Source organism: Panthera tigris, chromosome A1, assembly GCF_018350195.1.
Source record: "Panthera tigris isolate Pti1 chromosome A1, P.tigris_Pti1_mat1.1, whole genome shotgun sequence".
In the NCBI taxonomy this organism is placed as follows: Eukaryota; Metazoa; Chordata; class Mammalia; order Carnivora; family Felidae; genus Panthera; species Panthera tigris.
The window spans coordinates 97,416,729-97,433,528 of NC_056660.1; the positions used below are offsets into that span (position 1 = coordinate 97,416,729).

At 43.1% G+C, this 16,800-nt stretch overlaps 1 protein-coding gene across 2 annotated transcripts in view; it reads left to right on the forward strand.

The window, feature by feature from the left end:
• Positions 1-3,113: 3,113 nt before the first annotated feature.
• HSD17B4 (hydroxysteroid 17-beta dehydrogenase 4) overlaps positions 3,114-16,800 on the forward strand; it is an 84,675-nt gene continuing 70,988 nt past the window's right edge. The window contains exons 1-3 of one of the 2 annotated variants that reach the window (XM_007086843.3): positions 3,114-3,328; positions 8,111-8,164; positions 16,536-16,643. In XM_007086843.3, the coding sequence (XP_007086905.2) occupies positions 3,271-3,328; positions 8,111-8,164; positions 16,536-16,643 (220 nt within the window). In that variant the 5' untranslated portion in view covers positions 3,114-3,270. Of the gene's footprint in view, positions 3,329-8,110; positions 8,165-9,648; positions 9,673-16,535; positions 16,644-16,800 lie in introns of those variants that run through there. The other variant, XM_042982668.1, reaches the window with a different exon arrangement.

Sequence of the window (16,800 nt, forward strand, 5' to 3'; positions counted from 1 at the left end):
GTAATTTTTTTATTTGCCTACATATGTTTATGGATCTAGACTTACATAGAAGTTGCTAAAACAGTTCAGAGAGTGACAAAGAATGCAGAGCAGATTCTAGGACTATCTAAGCCCATGCACTTTATCAGTAGCTAGAAGGGAAAAAAGAGGCCAGCATGGCTCCGCTTCTGCCAAATCTTTCCTCTCTGTTAAGGTGACATTTGGGCCAGAAGGAGGAGGGTGAAATCCTGAAAGATAGCATTCACCTCAAACAGATGGAGTTGCCTTTAACTGGCAAGTTCAAGTGTCCTTTTTCGTCTCCCCTCCCACAAGAATGAGGATGTGAGGGTAACCTAAGAACACTAGAGAATAACTTACACATAGATGGCAGTGCTCTGGTAGTGTATTAACTTCCAAGACTCTAGGTCTTAAATCTGTGCCGCCTCTCATTCATATTCAAAGCATATTTATTGGGCAATCATTGAAGACTAGTTGGTGCTTGGTCATGCCTGTTGGCCCTGGTCTGGGACAAGCCAGTGCCCAGTTGTGAGTCTGGGACATGGAGGACTGGCTCCCCAGCAATGGAGAAATCTTTACTTTTGGCTCCTGTTGTAGGCCTTTGGCTGAAAGCACTTCAGAGTAAGTCACCTGGGTTCATTTTGTGCTTACATTTCTGTAAGTAGGAATAATGAACGAAGTCTTTTTTTTCCCCCTTCCAACAGAAGAACGGGGTTACTGGATTAAGCAACAGAGATTACAACACTATGTAAAAACAGATGTCCAGCTATTGCAACATCTTAAACCAGGGGAGTCTGGCGAATGGGCCAGTGCTTCCCGGTGGGTTCTAGCTTGAGGCTTTATCAGTCGCTGAAATTCCATCCTTCGTGGGTAAGAAGTAGGGACCTGGAGACCAATATTTGCTGAGTTGTCACACAGGGTTACTCTTGAACCTGGGATTCCCATTTGGCCTTGCCCCCGGCTCACTTACAGGGTGAGCAGAGCTTGCCTTCGAAATGCCTGCGGTTGAGGCCTCCAGGCGTTCTTCATGACCAATAAGCAAAGAAGTTTGCCATTGGCCTGAACCGAGGAGCCTTTGGGCGGAGCAGAGGGTGGCAGCTGCGCAGGCCCGGAACTGAGAGGTGAGCCCCGCCTTCTAGGCGGCGCGTTCCCATTGGTTGGAGGCGATGCCTGGGCGGGGCAAGTTTCCGCCAGAAGTGCAGGGAAGGAATTCTTAACACCCTAGCCCTCTTGTCTTTGGGTCCAGCGCGCTCTGGGCTGTCCTTCCTGGGTTTCAATGAGCAGCAGAATTCAGGGTTCAAACGTCATAAGGCAGATGTGGACAAATGACTAAGACAGCAGGGTGCTGGTTTAGTTTTCTGTGAAAGAAAGGACTGCTCTCTGGAGCTTTAGGCTTGAGTTCAAGGATACCAAAAACTCTCAGTGCTCTAGAATCACAGCTGTCTATAGACAACTCCAGCTGTAGCTTCGCTTCCCTTCCCAAATGCAGTTTGCCCTAAATCGAAGCCGTGTTCCCTTCAAAAGCTGCTCTTCTCTCACTATTCCTTATTTTGAAGAATGGCCCACCATAACCTAGATTCTCAAGCCAGAAATACCGGGGTTCAATCGTTCCTCACATTCACAGTCAACTAATCACAAAGAGCTGACCCCATTTCCAGAAATATCTCCAGATTTTCCCTCTCCAACATTTCCTCTGTCTTACTTTGAATCTCCAAGATTTTTCCCAGTAGGTTTCTGCTCACCTTGTTCACTTCCAACCAATCGTCAATAATGAGGCAGAGTGAGCTTTCCACGATGTTAATGTGTAGTCTGGAGTAATCCTGCTTAAAACCATTTGCAATAAATTAAAACATCTAAACATGATCTGACCGACTGGCTATTTCTGCGGCTTTACATCCTCCCTCCCCCGCATCTAGCTAGTGTTTCCATTGCCTGTAATATTCGTTGTTTGCAGAGCTCACTTTTAAGGGTCTTTGTGCATCATCTCCTTTGGAAATTTCCCCTTTCACCCTAAGGATAGGGGCCGTATATTTTGGCACTAGTTGCAGACCTGTACAGATTTGTCATGTGTTTTATCATGCTGTAGGGTTATGAAAGGCTTACCTTTAGTAACTTTGAACACCTCTGGAGGACCTGATTGTTCATCTGTAAACTTGTGTCTACCGCCTGTAAGTATTGAATCAGTGATAAATGAATGAATCACACCATATGACCTTTCTCTTTAAAATTTTTTTTAACGTTTATTTATTTTTGAGACACATACACACACACACACATACAGAGTGTGAGTGGGGGAGGGGCAGAGAGAGAGGGAGAAACAGAATCCCAAGCAGGCTCCAGGCTCTGAGCTGTCAGCACAAAGCCCGACAGCGGGACTGGAACCCACGAACCAGGAATCATGACCTGGGGCGAAGTCACCACCCAATCCACTGTGCCCTCTTTTTCTTTTCTTTTCTTTTCTTTTCTTTTTTCTTTTCTTTTCTTTTCTTTCATGTTTTATTTTTGTGACAGCGCAAGTGGGGGAGGAGCAGAGAGAGTGGGAGACAGGGTCTGAAGCAGGCTCTGCAGTGAGCAGTGAGTCTGATGCCGGGCTGAAACTCACAAACGTCCAGATCTTGACTTGAGCTGAAGTCCGACACTTTACCAATTGAGCAAACCTGACACCCCCATATGACCTTTCTTAATATACAAAAGCGAAGGTCATTTAGGAGCACTTGTTAAAAGTTTGTTTTTGTTTTTGTCCCCTGAGTTTCTTCTTTGGGAGTTCACTGTCAGGGTCTAGGACTGTCCGTTTTTGACAGTTCTTGGATGATTTTCATGCATGAGGTTCAAGTATTACATTGTAAGAAATCTTTACCCATTGGTAAAGGTGCCTTTCTTAGAGGCTATGTCTTAAAGCTATTTAAGGCTAGGGCCAAAGTCCAGAAAACAGTTTTGAGTGAATGACAAAACGACAAGAGCATGGAGGTAAGTCTGGTGTCGTGTGAGCCATTTTACTGCACAGGTCCTAGGAGGTCCCACTACTTCCAGCAGCAAAAGTGGCCCTTTCAAGCCAAACCGCCTGAGCTGGCTCTTGCCGCCACGTGAAGCACGCCGGACTACATTTCCCAGAGTTCCAAGGGATTCTCGCGCGGGCGCACTTGGAAAACTACGGCGTCCTTTCCTAAAACCCGCAGGTCACTCCCATCCCGCCTCCGCGTCCCCCGCTCTCCTTTCGGTCTCTCAGTGTGAGCTGCGGCATTTCGGCTTGTGTGTGTGTCGCAGGCAGGACTCATGGCCTCGCCGCTGCGATTCGACGGGCGGGTGGTACTGGTCACCGGCGCGGGGGGAGGTGAGCACGCGAAAGCCGGAGGGCGGACGCCGGTCTAGCTGTTGCACCCTGAAGACCCCCTTTTCGTCCCAGGATACCCGCGCAGCCAGAGCTGCATTCCTGGCGTCGGGGCTGCGGGCAGCGGTGGGGCGGCGGGAGTAGGCGATTTGTGGAGACCCACTGGACCCGGTGGGCCGGGAGGGAGGACGGGTAACAGCTGTTCTTGGGTCGTCGACTCTGCCGAGCCGGGAGAGGTGGGCCTGGCCAGCACAGAGTGGGGAGCCATCAACACCTCGTCACACAGTCCCGTGCAGCCCGCTTCCCGCCTCACCTTCCTTGTGGCCGCTTCCCAAGGCCTTGGGTCTTGCAAGACGGAGGCCGGGCTGGATTACGGCTTGCAGGACTGGGTAAAAGTGGCTAATGACGCTCGATCGCGACCCTTCTTGTGACTCTTAGGCCTGTCGTCAAGTCTTTTAAAGGTTGCAGGAAAGTCGTTCGCGGCAGGAACCTCCCGCCGCACCCACCCCCAGCAGAGGAGTAGAGATGTCAGCCCCTTGCCTTTGAAAAGTCAACCATGCAGTGTTTCTTTTCATCTGTCGGTTGATTTGGGCATCTTGAGAAGTTCCTCTTTAAAGAAGTTATCTGATAAGAGTCTTCTTGTTGAAGTTTAAGTTGGTATGCTTATCAAGCCTCAAATGCCTACAGTAGTCAGGCAGGCGTTAGTGTGGGAGTGGAGTGGGGACAAACTGGTGGGCAGAGACATTTCTGAAGTAGACCAGATCTTCCTGTATTTCCGGAGAAACAAAATGGAGATGTGTTATGTGAAATAACCCCATTCTTGAAGGAGAAAAAACTAAAACCACTCATACCCATACCGGTGCTTGGCAGTGTGATTTTTCAGTGTTTCCCCTCTGTAACCACCACGTGTAGGGATCTTGACCTTCAGTGCCTTTGAATCCCCTTTGGTGGTACCTTATATCTAAAATAGACCTAATGTGTAATTAATTTAAATTGTGTATTAACAGTCACAGCAGTGGAATTATTCCAGTTGGTCCATTTGTATCTTTATATCTCCATTGATAGAATGGATTCTAATGCTGCCTTTTGGAAAGTGCTTTTAGTATTAATTGGTGGCCAAGTTTGTATTCCTCGCTATATTCATTCTAAAATGATCGTATGTCCTTAGGAAAACACTTGGTTTACACTTTGCTTTTGATGGAAATAATTAAGTGATGCACTCAGTGTTTTAAGCCTCTTTTGACAGTGAGTGATTCACAGTATGAAATGCATTTTGCACCAAGATTCAGTACACAGGTACATCATTTATATTTGAAGCAAGTTCCTGACATGGTACATAGTAAATGAAGTGCACTCTAAAATTTTCTATTCTCTTTCACTAAGTACATGCAGATTGCAAAACCTACGAAATTGATTTTGTGAATCATTAGAGTTGTGACTCGACAATTAAGGACTTAGTACCTCCTGTTTACAAACTGGTTTGTGTCTTAAAGAGCTGTGCAGACTTTCCATTGCCTGGATTATGATACAATCATTAGCTGTTGCCGATATGAGGGAGTTTTGTGGTGAAGTAGAGACTGTTCCAGATCATCATTGGGGAAGGGAGATAGGGATCAAATTCCAGTCCTGCCACAGAGACCATTGTCCTTGAGTCTTGGGGTTCTTATTTAGAGATCCAAACCCATTGAACTGAGGTAGTGCTGAACATCTCTGGAGAGGGTGTCCATGAATGCCTATTGGGCCTGTGTGGGAATTAGTCTGACTTCAATCCACTCATGTTCTGCAGCTAAAGAGAAATATATCTGCATTATTAAAGTGTTGTTGTGTAGCTTGAAATATAGATTAGTTTAATGTATTTCAGGAGCAACAATGGGAGATCTGTTACGTGAAATAACCTGATAGGAGAGGTTTAGAATTGTCCAGGCTTTATGTAAACACTTTTGCCATGATTGGTAGTACAACAGGGGAATAACAGGGTATAACAGCTGTTTATTAGCTGACTGAAATGGTTATTGGGGATGTAACTGTTGAGAGTGGAGGATTTGGGCCGGGAAAGAAGGGAGTCAGGCCATTTTGAATTTGAGATGGTTATGAGATTAGCAAATGTTGGATCTGGAGATAGTGAGAAGGGTGTGAGTAGGTGGAGATCCTGAAGTCAGGGGAGAGATTTGGAAGTCATCTGAATTCCTTAGACTGATAAAGCTACAGAGTGAAAGAGTCTAGGAAGCTATTCTCAGGGGCTCCATTGTTAGAGTAGAGAGAAGTGTAAGCCATCGAAGAGAAACTGAACCAGCAGTTTGAGTTAAGAATCAACTGAGATTTAACAATGCTAAAGAAATTAAGGTCAAAAAAAAAAAAAAAAAAAAAAGAAAGAAAGAAATGGAGGGGAGGGGGTGATTGGCAGTGTATTTAGGTGTGGGGGAGATTTAAGACAGGATTTAAGAGATTAAGACAAAATGGAGGCTCTTGGGTTTAAGTTTTTGTGCCCTTGGCCCTTAAAGCCAAGTTGTGGGAAATGCAAAAGAGTGACATATTCAATCTCAGCCATCAAGAGCCTTCTAGTTTAAGTGGGGAGGCAGACTAATGGACATGAAGTAGTTAAATAATGTTTACCTAAGCACACATGTTAGAATCTGGAAGGACCCTTACCAGTCTGCTATGGGCTAGTGGTATTGGAGGAAAAAGGAGGCTGTCATTTTTTACTTTGTGTGCAGATTTGTGTACAGTTTATATGGGCCTTTGTGATAAAAGTACATCACTTAGAATCTTTTGAGAGAACTGTGTATCTTGATTTTAAGTTGAGGTAATTTTCTGATTAGGTCACTCTCTCTCCGAGAGACCTACGCTGTTCCTTTCATCTGATGATTTTCTACTGTGTTACCATTAATTTTGCATTCTGGTCATGAGCATGTGATTTCTTTAAACACCATGTTTAGAACAAGTGCTTCAGCCTTGCTTGGATAAAATATGAGAAGACTTGAGTTCTTGTATTGGCTGAGGTCTCTCTTATCCATTCAAAGTGGATTAACTTCTAAAAAAAATTTCTGAAAAAGAGGCACCTGGGCGGATCAGTTGGTTGAGCGTCCCACTCTTGATTTTGGCTCATGTCATGATCCCAGAGTTGTGGGATCAAGCCCTGAGTCGGGCTCCGCACTGAGCATGGAGCCTGCTTGGAGTTCATTTTTTTTCTCTCTCTCCCTCTGCCCCTCTTCCTGCTCTCTCTCTCTCTCTCTAAAAAAAAAAAAAAAAAAAAAATGGTGAATTAACTTGTAAAATAAATTAATTATTTGGTGATATCTTTCAGTTTTGGAAAACTATCTTTTGGGTTCTTTCTTCTTTGTATACTTCTTTATCCAGTTAAATTAAAGCTACTAATCACATTTGCCAATCAATTTAAATAAAAAATGTATACATGCTAAAACAATTTAAACAATACAAAAGCAAGCATTCCTCTCTTTAAATGTCTACTAATTTCTGAGAGAGTGAGAGAGACAGCATGAGTTTACTTACTTTTGAGAGGCAGAGAGAGAAGGAGACACAGAATCTGAAGCAGGCTCCAGGCTCCAAGCTGTGGGGCTTAAACCCATGGACCACGAGATCACAACCCGAGCTGAAGCTGGACACTCAACCGACTGAACCACCCAGGCGCCCTGCAAGCATTCCTCCCTTGGTTGCTAGTCACACACTTGTGTTTCCCAGAAAACTCCTAAGTGTATATACATTTTCAGATAACAAATTTACACCTCATACCTTTGAGTCAGAATTAAATATTTTTTGTGTTTGGTGATTATGTAGTCAGGGTTCAGTGCAGGATATAGAAATCTCTAGATATCTGGAGCAGGAAAGGATTTAACACAGGCACTGGGTCTTAGGCACTTCCTCTTGCATTGACTTGTAGAACGATATGGAAGTGGTTCATTAGGGGAGCTACTACCCCTGCGGCTGCTTCTGGAACTGCTGCAGCCCAAACAGCCCTGGATATCAAGGATCTAGAGAATGGAAGGTGCTGTCCAGAGATTAGGGAGCTAGATCAAGAAGTTGCCCCTATAACCACTGTTTCCTTGTTTTCTCTTCTCTTTCTTTTCTTTTTCTTTACTTTCCTTTTCTTTCTTTCTTTCTCTTTCCTTCCTTCCTTCCTTTCTTTCTTCCTTCCTTCCTTCCTTCCTTCCTTCCTTCCTTCCTTCCTTCCTTCCTTCTTTTTCTTTTATTTATTTATTTTGAAAGCGAGAGAGTGAGCAGAGGAGGGGCAGAGAGAGAGGGGGAGAGAGAGAATTCCAAGCAGCCTCTGTGCTGTCAGCGCACAGCCCAACACAGGGCTCGGTCTTATAAACCCTGAGATCATGAGCTGAAATCAAAAGTCAGACGCTCAACTGATTGAGCCACCCAGGTTCCCCACTCACTGTTTCTTAATATCTAGGAAACTTCAAGAAATCAGCCTCTTAACCAACAGCAACAGCCAGAAGTCACAGTAAGGTAACTTTTGCCTCCTTTCCACCTTCCAGGTAGGCAAATACATGTAATGGTGGTGCCCACATTGAGCCAGCCTAGCAGCTATGTAGAGGGGTAGGAAATGGTAGGCAGAATAGATAGAAAATATAGTTTTAAGCTTTCAGACCTCTATAGGTTGAAGAAGGTAAAATAGATGTTGAGAGTACCAATGAAGACACTACCACTGTAATATAATTAATTCCTCACCAGTTACTTTGAAATAGGGGTTGATTTGAGTGGACCAAAAAAATGATGCCAACATTTGGTCGACTTTCTGATTATTTTATTTTTCATTAGGACTGGGCCGAGCCTATGCCCTGGCGTTTGCAGAAAGAGGTGCATCAGTTGTTGGTAAGTTGATATTTTTCTTTTTGATGAGTAGCTGGTATTTAAAGTAGAGTCTTCACAAGTCAGCCAGCTTTGCCTTTATAGCAAATAATTTGCCCAAGTCAGATTTCATCACTGGTTAATTTCTTCTGCCAGCACAATTGTCCTCCTTGAGAATGACTTTATAACTTAATTTTTAAAGTAGACTAGTTTCATAGACTTTGCACATGAACAGAATTGATAAAGATGGTCAGGCATTTATTGTATAAAAGGAAGTTCTTGAATTTGGTAAATTGCCAGCTGTAAGTTTTTGAGATAGAAGGCTGGTTCGAGATGAAGCTCTGTAAGTATAAGTATATTGGTAAGAATAAGAAGTATTTTGAGGACTAGAAGTTTGGAGTCAGAGAATCCAAAGTATGTTGTTGTTGTTTTTTTTAAACCTCTTTCATTAAAATTTTTCACATGGAAGCTTTTTGCAACACATTTTTAAAGTTTTAATTGGAGAGGCAGTTGCATGAATTTTATTATGGCTCATCAGTTAGAAGATGCTGTACTGAAGAATCCCAAAGGTGGGAGGTTGTAGGAATCTAAACGTTTTGGACTGACATGATGTGGTGTGCACACAGGAGTGGATTCGTCTTCAGCCATTCCTTTCTGGGGAATAAATGAATGAGTGTTCAGTGCAGGATAGGTGGGTAAGGCAGATGATATGGCCCAATATTTATTAGTATCTTTGCTGGGATAAAATTGTTCGCCCATGATGACTTTCTATAGCCCGTTTTTCTACCTCTTACTAAGGAATACAGAGAAGCAAATTTCCTCCAATTTGTTTATGGAGCCATGCATAACAAAAGGGTAAGTGTGCAGCCTGGTTTTCTAAAGAACACCCAAGCAGGACATTTGAATATACTCTTCTCCCTCAGTGTGGATCCGTTGCTTATCTTTTTTTTTTTTTTAATTTTTTAAAATGTTTATTCATTTTTGAGAGAGAGATAGAGAGAGAGAGACAGAGTGCAAGTTGGGGAGAGGCAGAGAGAAAGGGAGACACAGAAACCCAAGTAGGCTCCAGGCTCTGAGCTGTTAGCACAGAGCCTGATGTGAGCCCAAACCCATGAACTGTGAGATCATGGCCTGAACCGAAGTTGAACACTTAACCAACTGAGCCACCCAGGTGCCCCTATGTAGCTTACCTTTATGGAAGGGACACAGAGTCTTTGGATGTTCCTTGTTTAAGGTCATGTCCACTGTCCATTAATCCCATCTTCTTGTGACAAGGACACATTTTGACATTGTGAAATTTAGCTAGAGGGTATATAGTTCTGGCCCTCTTTGCCACATTTTCCCAAGATATTTCATGTTGTTACTGTTTTGTCTTTTTTTTTTTTTTTCTTTTCTATCCATTTCTTAATATTATTAACTTTTAACTTTTATGCATTTACTTTTTTTTTTCTACTCACTTCTGTAAGTATAAGGTCCTTGTTTTATCTTCTCTATCTCCTATAGGACCTGGAATATATCCTTGTGCAAAGAAGGTACTTTGTTCCTTGGGGCCTTTATAGTTGTTTGAAGCAGACTCGTTCTGGAGGGAATGGGGGAGGGCCTGGTGTGTCTTTGAGACTGGTTGGATAAAATCCTACTTGTCGTGATTAGGTATAATCTTAGCTTATAAACTTGTTTTGGAGAGAAATTTACAGCAGTGTGAGTTTGTGTGGATCAGGTTCCCTATATTTTTGTGTTACCGCTGAACTTACTAAATTGGGGAGAGGAGTTTTTGAGTTCCAGCAAGCAGATAAATAGGCATGGCATGTCCCTTTGCTTAGAGGAGTGTTGCCACAAGTGCTGGTAGAACTCCGGCGAGGCAGGAAGTTTTGCCCCTTGGAAAAATATTTGTCAAACTTGATTGAAGAGCCAGATGTAGTTTGGTGGAGGGGAGAAGTCGGACTGTGTCATACTGCTTAGCTTTTGGCTGATATTTTCTACAGCTTTTTATTCTGTGACTTACCCGTGAGCTTTCTAGGCCAGCTGTGAGTTGTGTTCTTCCCCGACCACTGCTGCCCTCTCTTTCAGCTTTTGAAAACCTAGATGCCCTGCTCCCGGGGTGCCTCACGCACACTAATGTTTCTCCTTTGTTAATGTTAGTTCTGCTCGTGTATGTTTTACACGAGTAAGAAAAAGTAGAGGAATAAGTAAACCTAGAACGGCGCGACAGAACATCTCATTTGCGGGAGGGTGATTCCTCCGATAATTTTATGACTAGCTCAGCGTCCAGTAAGAAGTAAGAACAGAGGGATAGAAGAACTTGTTTCTCATATAAGTCAACTTATGTCAGGTTATGCCGGATAAACAAATGTATCTCAGTGATGTAGAATAATAAAGGGTTATTTCATGTTTTTTGTGAGCTTTCAGCTTCTGGTCAGCTGTGTCTCTGCTCTAAGCATCTTCCTAATTTCAGGATTCCAGTTAAAGGAGCAGCTCTGTCTGGGACATTGCTGGTGGTGGATGGATGAGAAATACCAGTGGGTCTGCTTGCTGGCTCTGAAATCCACTTCCACTCATGTTTCAGTGACCAAAGGAAATCACTTGGCCAAGCATCACTTAAGATATTCTCTAACTCTGTATTAATATGATTGCTATGTTTTTTTTTAAATAGAGGTTTTTTTTTTTTTTAAGTTTATTATTTTTTTTCGAGGGAGAGAGCATGCAAAAACAGGGGAGAGGCAGAGAGAGAGAAGGAGAGAGAGAATCCCAAGCAGGCTCTACACTGTCTCTGTGGAGCTGGACATGGGGCTTGATCTCATGAACCATGAGATCATGACCTGAGCTGAAATCAAGAGTCGGACGCTTAACCGCCTGAGCCACCAGGGTGTCCCTGATTGCTGTTTTATGTTGCATAATAGAAAACCTTAGGGGAGGTTTCAGTCTGGGCATAAGGACTGCTCAGCCTTTGGCTAATAGTTACAACAAAGGATGATTGGTTTTCTAGAAACTACAGCTTACAGGAAATGTTTGCCCATATTTGAAGGGAATGCTGGGAATGGAATAGTTTTGAATTTTGCTCAGTAGGTGAGCCATGTCCACTACTCAAATATTAAGTTTTCTCTTGAGGGCACGAACATGAAGAAGACTGAAGTTGTGCAGCAAGAAGAACCTCTTCTCTGACAGTAAGCAAGGAGGAAAGTTTTCTGTTCTTGAGCTGGAGAAGTAGCACCTTTGGGTAACCGAAATCCTAATCCTCTCGTGTGAGGTGGGCACCATTTCTTTCCTGGGCTACAGTTACACAGTGACTGGTAAAGATGCCTTTCAGATTCTTGGGGGCTGATGCCAGAGCGCGTGTTTCTACCCCTGTGTGATCCTCATGGCCAAAAGCTGAACCGTGGTGGGGAAAGTGAGCTGCCTTTGAAGTTAGGTCACGTTTCCAGTCCTGGCCATACTGCCTAATCGTGTGACCTCTCACACACTATTGGTAACCACCTTGTCTGACTTTCAGGATTATGGTAGGGGTTCAGTGGCATCAACAATTTCTAAGGGGAAAGCAAGGAGCCAGTAGTCAGGACTGCCTGCCACGTGCTGGGCACTGTGCTCAGGACTTGGATATATGTCACAACTCACGGGCATCCCAGCCTCCTTATCTAACATGTGTTCCTTTTCTAGATTCTTAGAGAAAAGGGCCTGCCTTACGTACTAAGGTATTCTCTTCACGTGTCAGCATAGTGCTTTGCTTAGTAATCGGTCAAGACCTACATGCTGATGAAGGGAATGGGTTACATGACACACGGAGATCACGAGAAAGCACATGTGGATTCCGGCTTATAATAAATGAGCTATACATGCAACGCTCACGTCTTCCCCAGATGCTTCCTATGACTGTCACTAACCCAGGTTATGGGTGACAGCCTGTAAAGATAGCTTTAGAATAGCTCTTAGCCATTTATTGCTTAAAAACCCTGGCTTTGAGAAACTAAAAGTAATCCATACATTTTGTAGCATCATCTGGGCTCATTTATTCATCCAGCACTTAATTTATTGGGTGCTTGTTAGGTAGCAAGCATTGCTCTAGGAGTCGAGGAGATGGAGTGGGGAATAAAACTGACAGGGGCCCTGCTTTCACAGAGCTGACGTTCTAGGGGTGGGTGATGGGGAGACAGACAGTGAATACCTGTGTATATATATCAGATAACGATATGGAGAGAAAACCAGAGTGAATGAGCTGGAAGAGAGCTCTTAGGAGAGACCTACAGGCAGGGAACAAGATGGGGGGCCCAGGAGCCTATGGCAGGGGCACACCCAGTGCCTCTGTGTTGAGGCAGGGGCAGGCTCAGCATGTTTAGGGTCAATGATTGGGCCAGTGCAGCTGCAGCAAAATCATCACAGGGAACAAAACCAAGAGATGAGGGCAGAGAGTTCACAGGAGGCCAGGGCGCATAAGACCATTTAGTTCTGAGTCAGGACCGGCTTTTACCCTGATGGAGATGGGAAGCCTTTGGTGAGTGTGAATGGCAGAGCAGCATGCCCTAATTTAAATTTTATTTATTTTAATTTTTTTTAAGTTTATGTGAGAGAGAGAGAGAGAGAGAGAGAGAGAGAGAGAGAGAGAGAGAGAGAAAAAGCTCGAGTCAGGGAGGGGCAGAGAGAGAAGGAGAGGGAGAATCCAAGCCGGCTCTGCACTGTCAGCACGGAGCCTGACATGGGGCTTGAACTCATAAACTGCGAGATCATGACCTGAGCTGAAGTTGGACGCTTAACCGACTGAGCCACCCAGGCGCCCTGAAGTTTTAAATGGATCACTCTGCCATGTGGAGAATGATTGCAGAGGAGCAAGGGTCTTAGAAGTGGAGGAGGATGATGGGCTCGTTGGGGCTTTTATACTGTTAACTCCTCTTGTACACTCTTGTGATTTTCCACGAAAAAAGAGAGGGGGTGGGTAAGAAGTGGAAACAGAGAGTCCTGTCAAGATATTGCAGTAATGCATGTAAGAGATGGTGGTGATTTAAACAGGTCATAGGAGTGTAGGTGGTACAAAGGGGTTAAATTCTGGGTATATCGTGAAGGTAGATATGGCAGGATTTGCTGATTTGCTAATGTGGGTTGCAAGGGAAGGCAGAGGATAGAATGGCCATTTACTGGGACAAGAAGCCCTGAAGGAGGGCCAGATGGGCAGAGAGGAGGCGCTCCTGGTAGACTTTCAGACAGTTACTAAGTAGGTAGTGGGATGCGCGACCAGTGGGGGACACAGGCATACTCTATAAATCTGGAGATTCTCGGTTTATAGGTGGTATTTGAAGCCAGGGGACTGGATCAGGTTACCCAGGTAGTAAGTATGAATGAGAAAGAGAAGAGGTCCGAGGACTGAACTCTGGATGATCAGTTTCCCACTTTCTGTTTTTTCTCCCAGTAAAGATACCTTTGATGCCATCTTGTTGTTGAGACAGGAGAATTGGTTACTGGGACCTAATTTAAGATGCCCCTACCTCGTCACTACCTCTACCCCTACATCTGCACTGCGTCCACATTTTGTGGTCCTTCAAATATTTAGATACATTTATGGCTCTCTGGAGAAGATTCCTGATGAACTAGGCTGATGAACAGTGAAAATAGTATGATGACTCCGTGTTGTTCTCTTTTCATTTAGTGGAAAAAATTACACCCTTTTTAGGATAAAAGAGACTTGTTTACAGCATTAGAGGCACTGTTAGTTCGTCCGTGCTCTAGTCTGGGTTTGCCATTTCATACTGCGTTCGAGTTGGGGGCAGGTTTCCTAACTTGTCCAAATTTTCCTTATCCGTGAAAGTTGAAACAGCTGTTCCCACCAGCTTCCTAATAAGGTCTATGGACATCAGAGGCAGCAGTGTACGTCATGGCTCTCTACAAATGCACAGTTTACGTATCCCAGTGTAAGGTAGCATTGGTATTTTAAAAATATACTTACTTACTATTATTCCTTCGCCACACGTTTGAGTGGTAACAGTGTCACACAGTATGGATACATGTCTCTTTGCATAATACAGTGGCTAAAAAAGGTTTTCACAAAAGCAGAGTGCTTTTGTAGTTCAGGTTGTAACCCTGTGATTTAGGTCTGGTGATGATGGCATGACCGATGGGGGTCAGGGTTAACTTAGTGCACTCTTGTGTAAAGACTTGTCTTAAATAAATCTGTCTCACGTTGTTTCACTGCAAATCATTGACCTCAATGAATTATTTACCCAGGTTTCAGTGCTTACGTGTTTGGTTGTACTTTGAACAGTTTCCACTTGAGGGTAGTGTTCTGTTGCACAACAGAACAGTTGTTTCTTAAATATCCCGTTTGCCAATTCGCTTTTGAACTTTCCCTTACTTAGTTAAAAAGGCTCTTAAAAGACTGTTAGCTGCATGTCTTAAAATCTTGATTTTTTTTTTACTGGTTGTTTCCTGTCATTGGAATAATTGCACGGAAATGGACATTTCATAGGAATTGAGTCTTGAGAATCTTTTCTTCATCTCTTGAGGGATAATGTAAACCTCTTTTCTTTACTTTGTGCCTCCATACCGGTTTGTATTTGTGGTAAGACAATAAGACTGTATTGTTAGAAAAATGTATCCCAGGCCACATTTTGAGAAGCCCATTTCCTTAAAAACGTTATGTGAAAATACACCTGACTTAGTGGATTTTCAGTATGGCTAGGCCTTGGCTTTTTCTAATGTCTTTTTTATTTTAATATTTATTTATTTTTGAAAGAGCCCAAGCAGGGGAGGGGGACAGAGGATCCAAAGCAGGCTCTGCACTAACAGCAGTGAGCCTGATGTGGGGCTTGAACTCATGAACTGTGACATCATGACTTGAGCCAAAGTCAGGCACTCAACAGACTGAGCCACCAGGTGCCTTGGTATTGGCTTTTTCTCTGCATCATTCTTTCATCTCTTTAATCACCTAGTCCCACCAGCCTTGACTCCCATCCAAAGTGGGGGGGGGGGGGGGGAAGAAAAACTATTCAAAAGAAAAAAAATTTTTTTTCCGTACGTGGCAACCGTCAATTTGGTAATGTTAAAAAAAACTTTAAATTTTAGTATATGCTACCATGCCATTTATTAACTGGTAAATTTTTTACTCCCCAAATGTTCATCTTGCGAAGTAAATTATTTCTTTGTCCCAGGTGTTTTTATTAAATTGTGTTTTTCAAGTTCTTTGGTCTTGCTCCATCTATCGTTTCATTAGGTTTTGCATACTATTATATAAATTTTACCTTAAATTGTCACATAAAACTAACTTTGTTATTTGTCCCCATTCTTTAGTTTTGTTACCTTCATACACTTGTTGCTAAAATCTGTGCAGGGGCGCCTGGGTGGCTCAGTTGGTTAAATGTCTGACTTCAGCTCAGGTCACCATCTTATGGTTTGTGAGTTCAAGCCCCGTATCGGTCTCTTGTGCTGACAGCTCAGAGCCTGGAGCCTGCTTTGGATTCTGTGTCTTCCTCTCTCTCTGCCCCAACCCTGTTCTGTCTCTGTTTCTCTCAAAAATACATAAACATTAAAGAAACAAAAAAGATTGGTTAGTCATCATTAAAAAAAAAAGAAATAAAATGTGTGCATTATTGTAGTCATCCCATACTTAATTTTCAGTAGATGAGAAAGTCTTTGAGGACAGACACCACTTTTACACATCTTTGTGCCTCTCCGTAGATTTCCTTGCTAATAGTAAATGCTCAATTAATGTTTATACCTTTATGGCTGGATATAGGGAGATGCTATGTAGTGAGCGTGGTCACTTGTTTAACATATAATAATGGAGTCATGGTATCAATCAGTGACTGAATGCGTGAGTTTTATATATAGTTTCTGATCTCTTTTAATAAATAATCTTTCTTTTATTGTACACCCTGAAACAATATGTTTTATGAATACTTTTCTTCTTTTTGCTGAAATTGGGTTGAATCATGTTCTTTTTCTTTCCAAAAAAGAAAAACCATTGCAAAGTTGAACACTTCATGACGTGAGCCTATGTTTAATATCTGCTTCATATCTGTATCTAAAAACAAAGAGGCATGTTTGAAAGTGTGTATCTCATGATGTGTTTGTTTATTAAGGTTTATTTATTTATTTTGAGAGAGCGTTATGCTTGCGAGCAGGGAAGGGGCAGAGAAAGAGTGAGAGAAAATCCCATGCAGGCTCCACTCTGTCAACACAGAGCCCTACTTGGGGCTCAAACTCGTGAACTGTGAGATCACAACCTGAGCTGAAATCAGGAGTCAGATGCTTAACTGACTTAGCCACCCAGGCGCCTGTCATGGCGTGTTTAATGAGATGGGGTTACCGAAGGAGGGAATTGAAGAGGTGACTGAAGAAATATATTCATTGTAGGATTTTATTTCCAATTCGTATTTGGACTGTCTAGAAATGACTTGTGTATGTTTTTGCATTGCAGTGAATGACCTAGGTGGGGACTTCAGGGGAGTTGGTAAAGGCTCCTCTGCTGCTGATAAGGTTGTTGAAGAAATAAGAAGTAAAGGTGGAAAAGCCGTGGCCAACTATGGTAGGATATTCGAAAGAACTATACTCTTTTATTCTTCTTCAATTAACGCTTTTGCTCCCATTAATGATCATTGAACAAATACCTCAGCATTCCATTGTGATTAGGAGATTAGATTTTTTTGAGTCAGCCAAATCTGTTTGGCTATCTATCTTATATA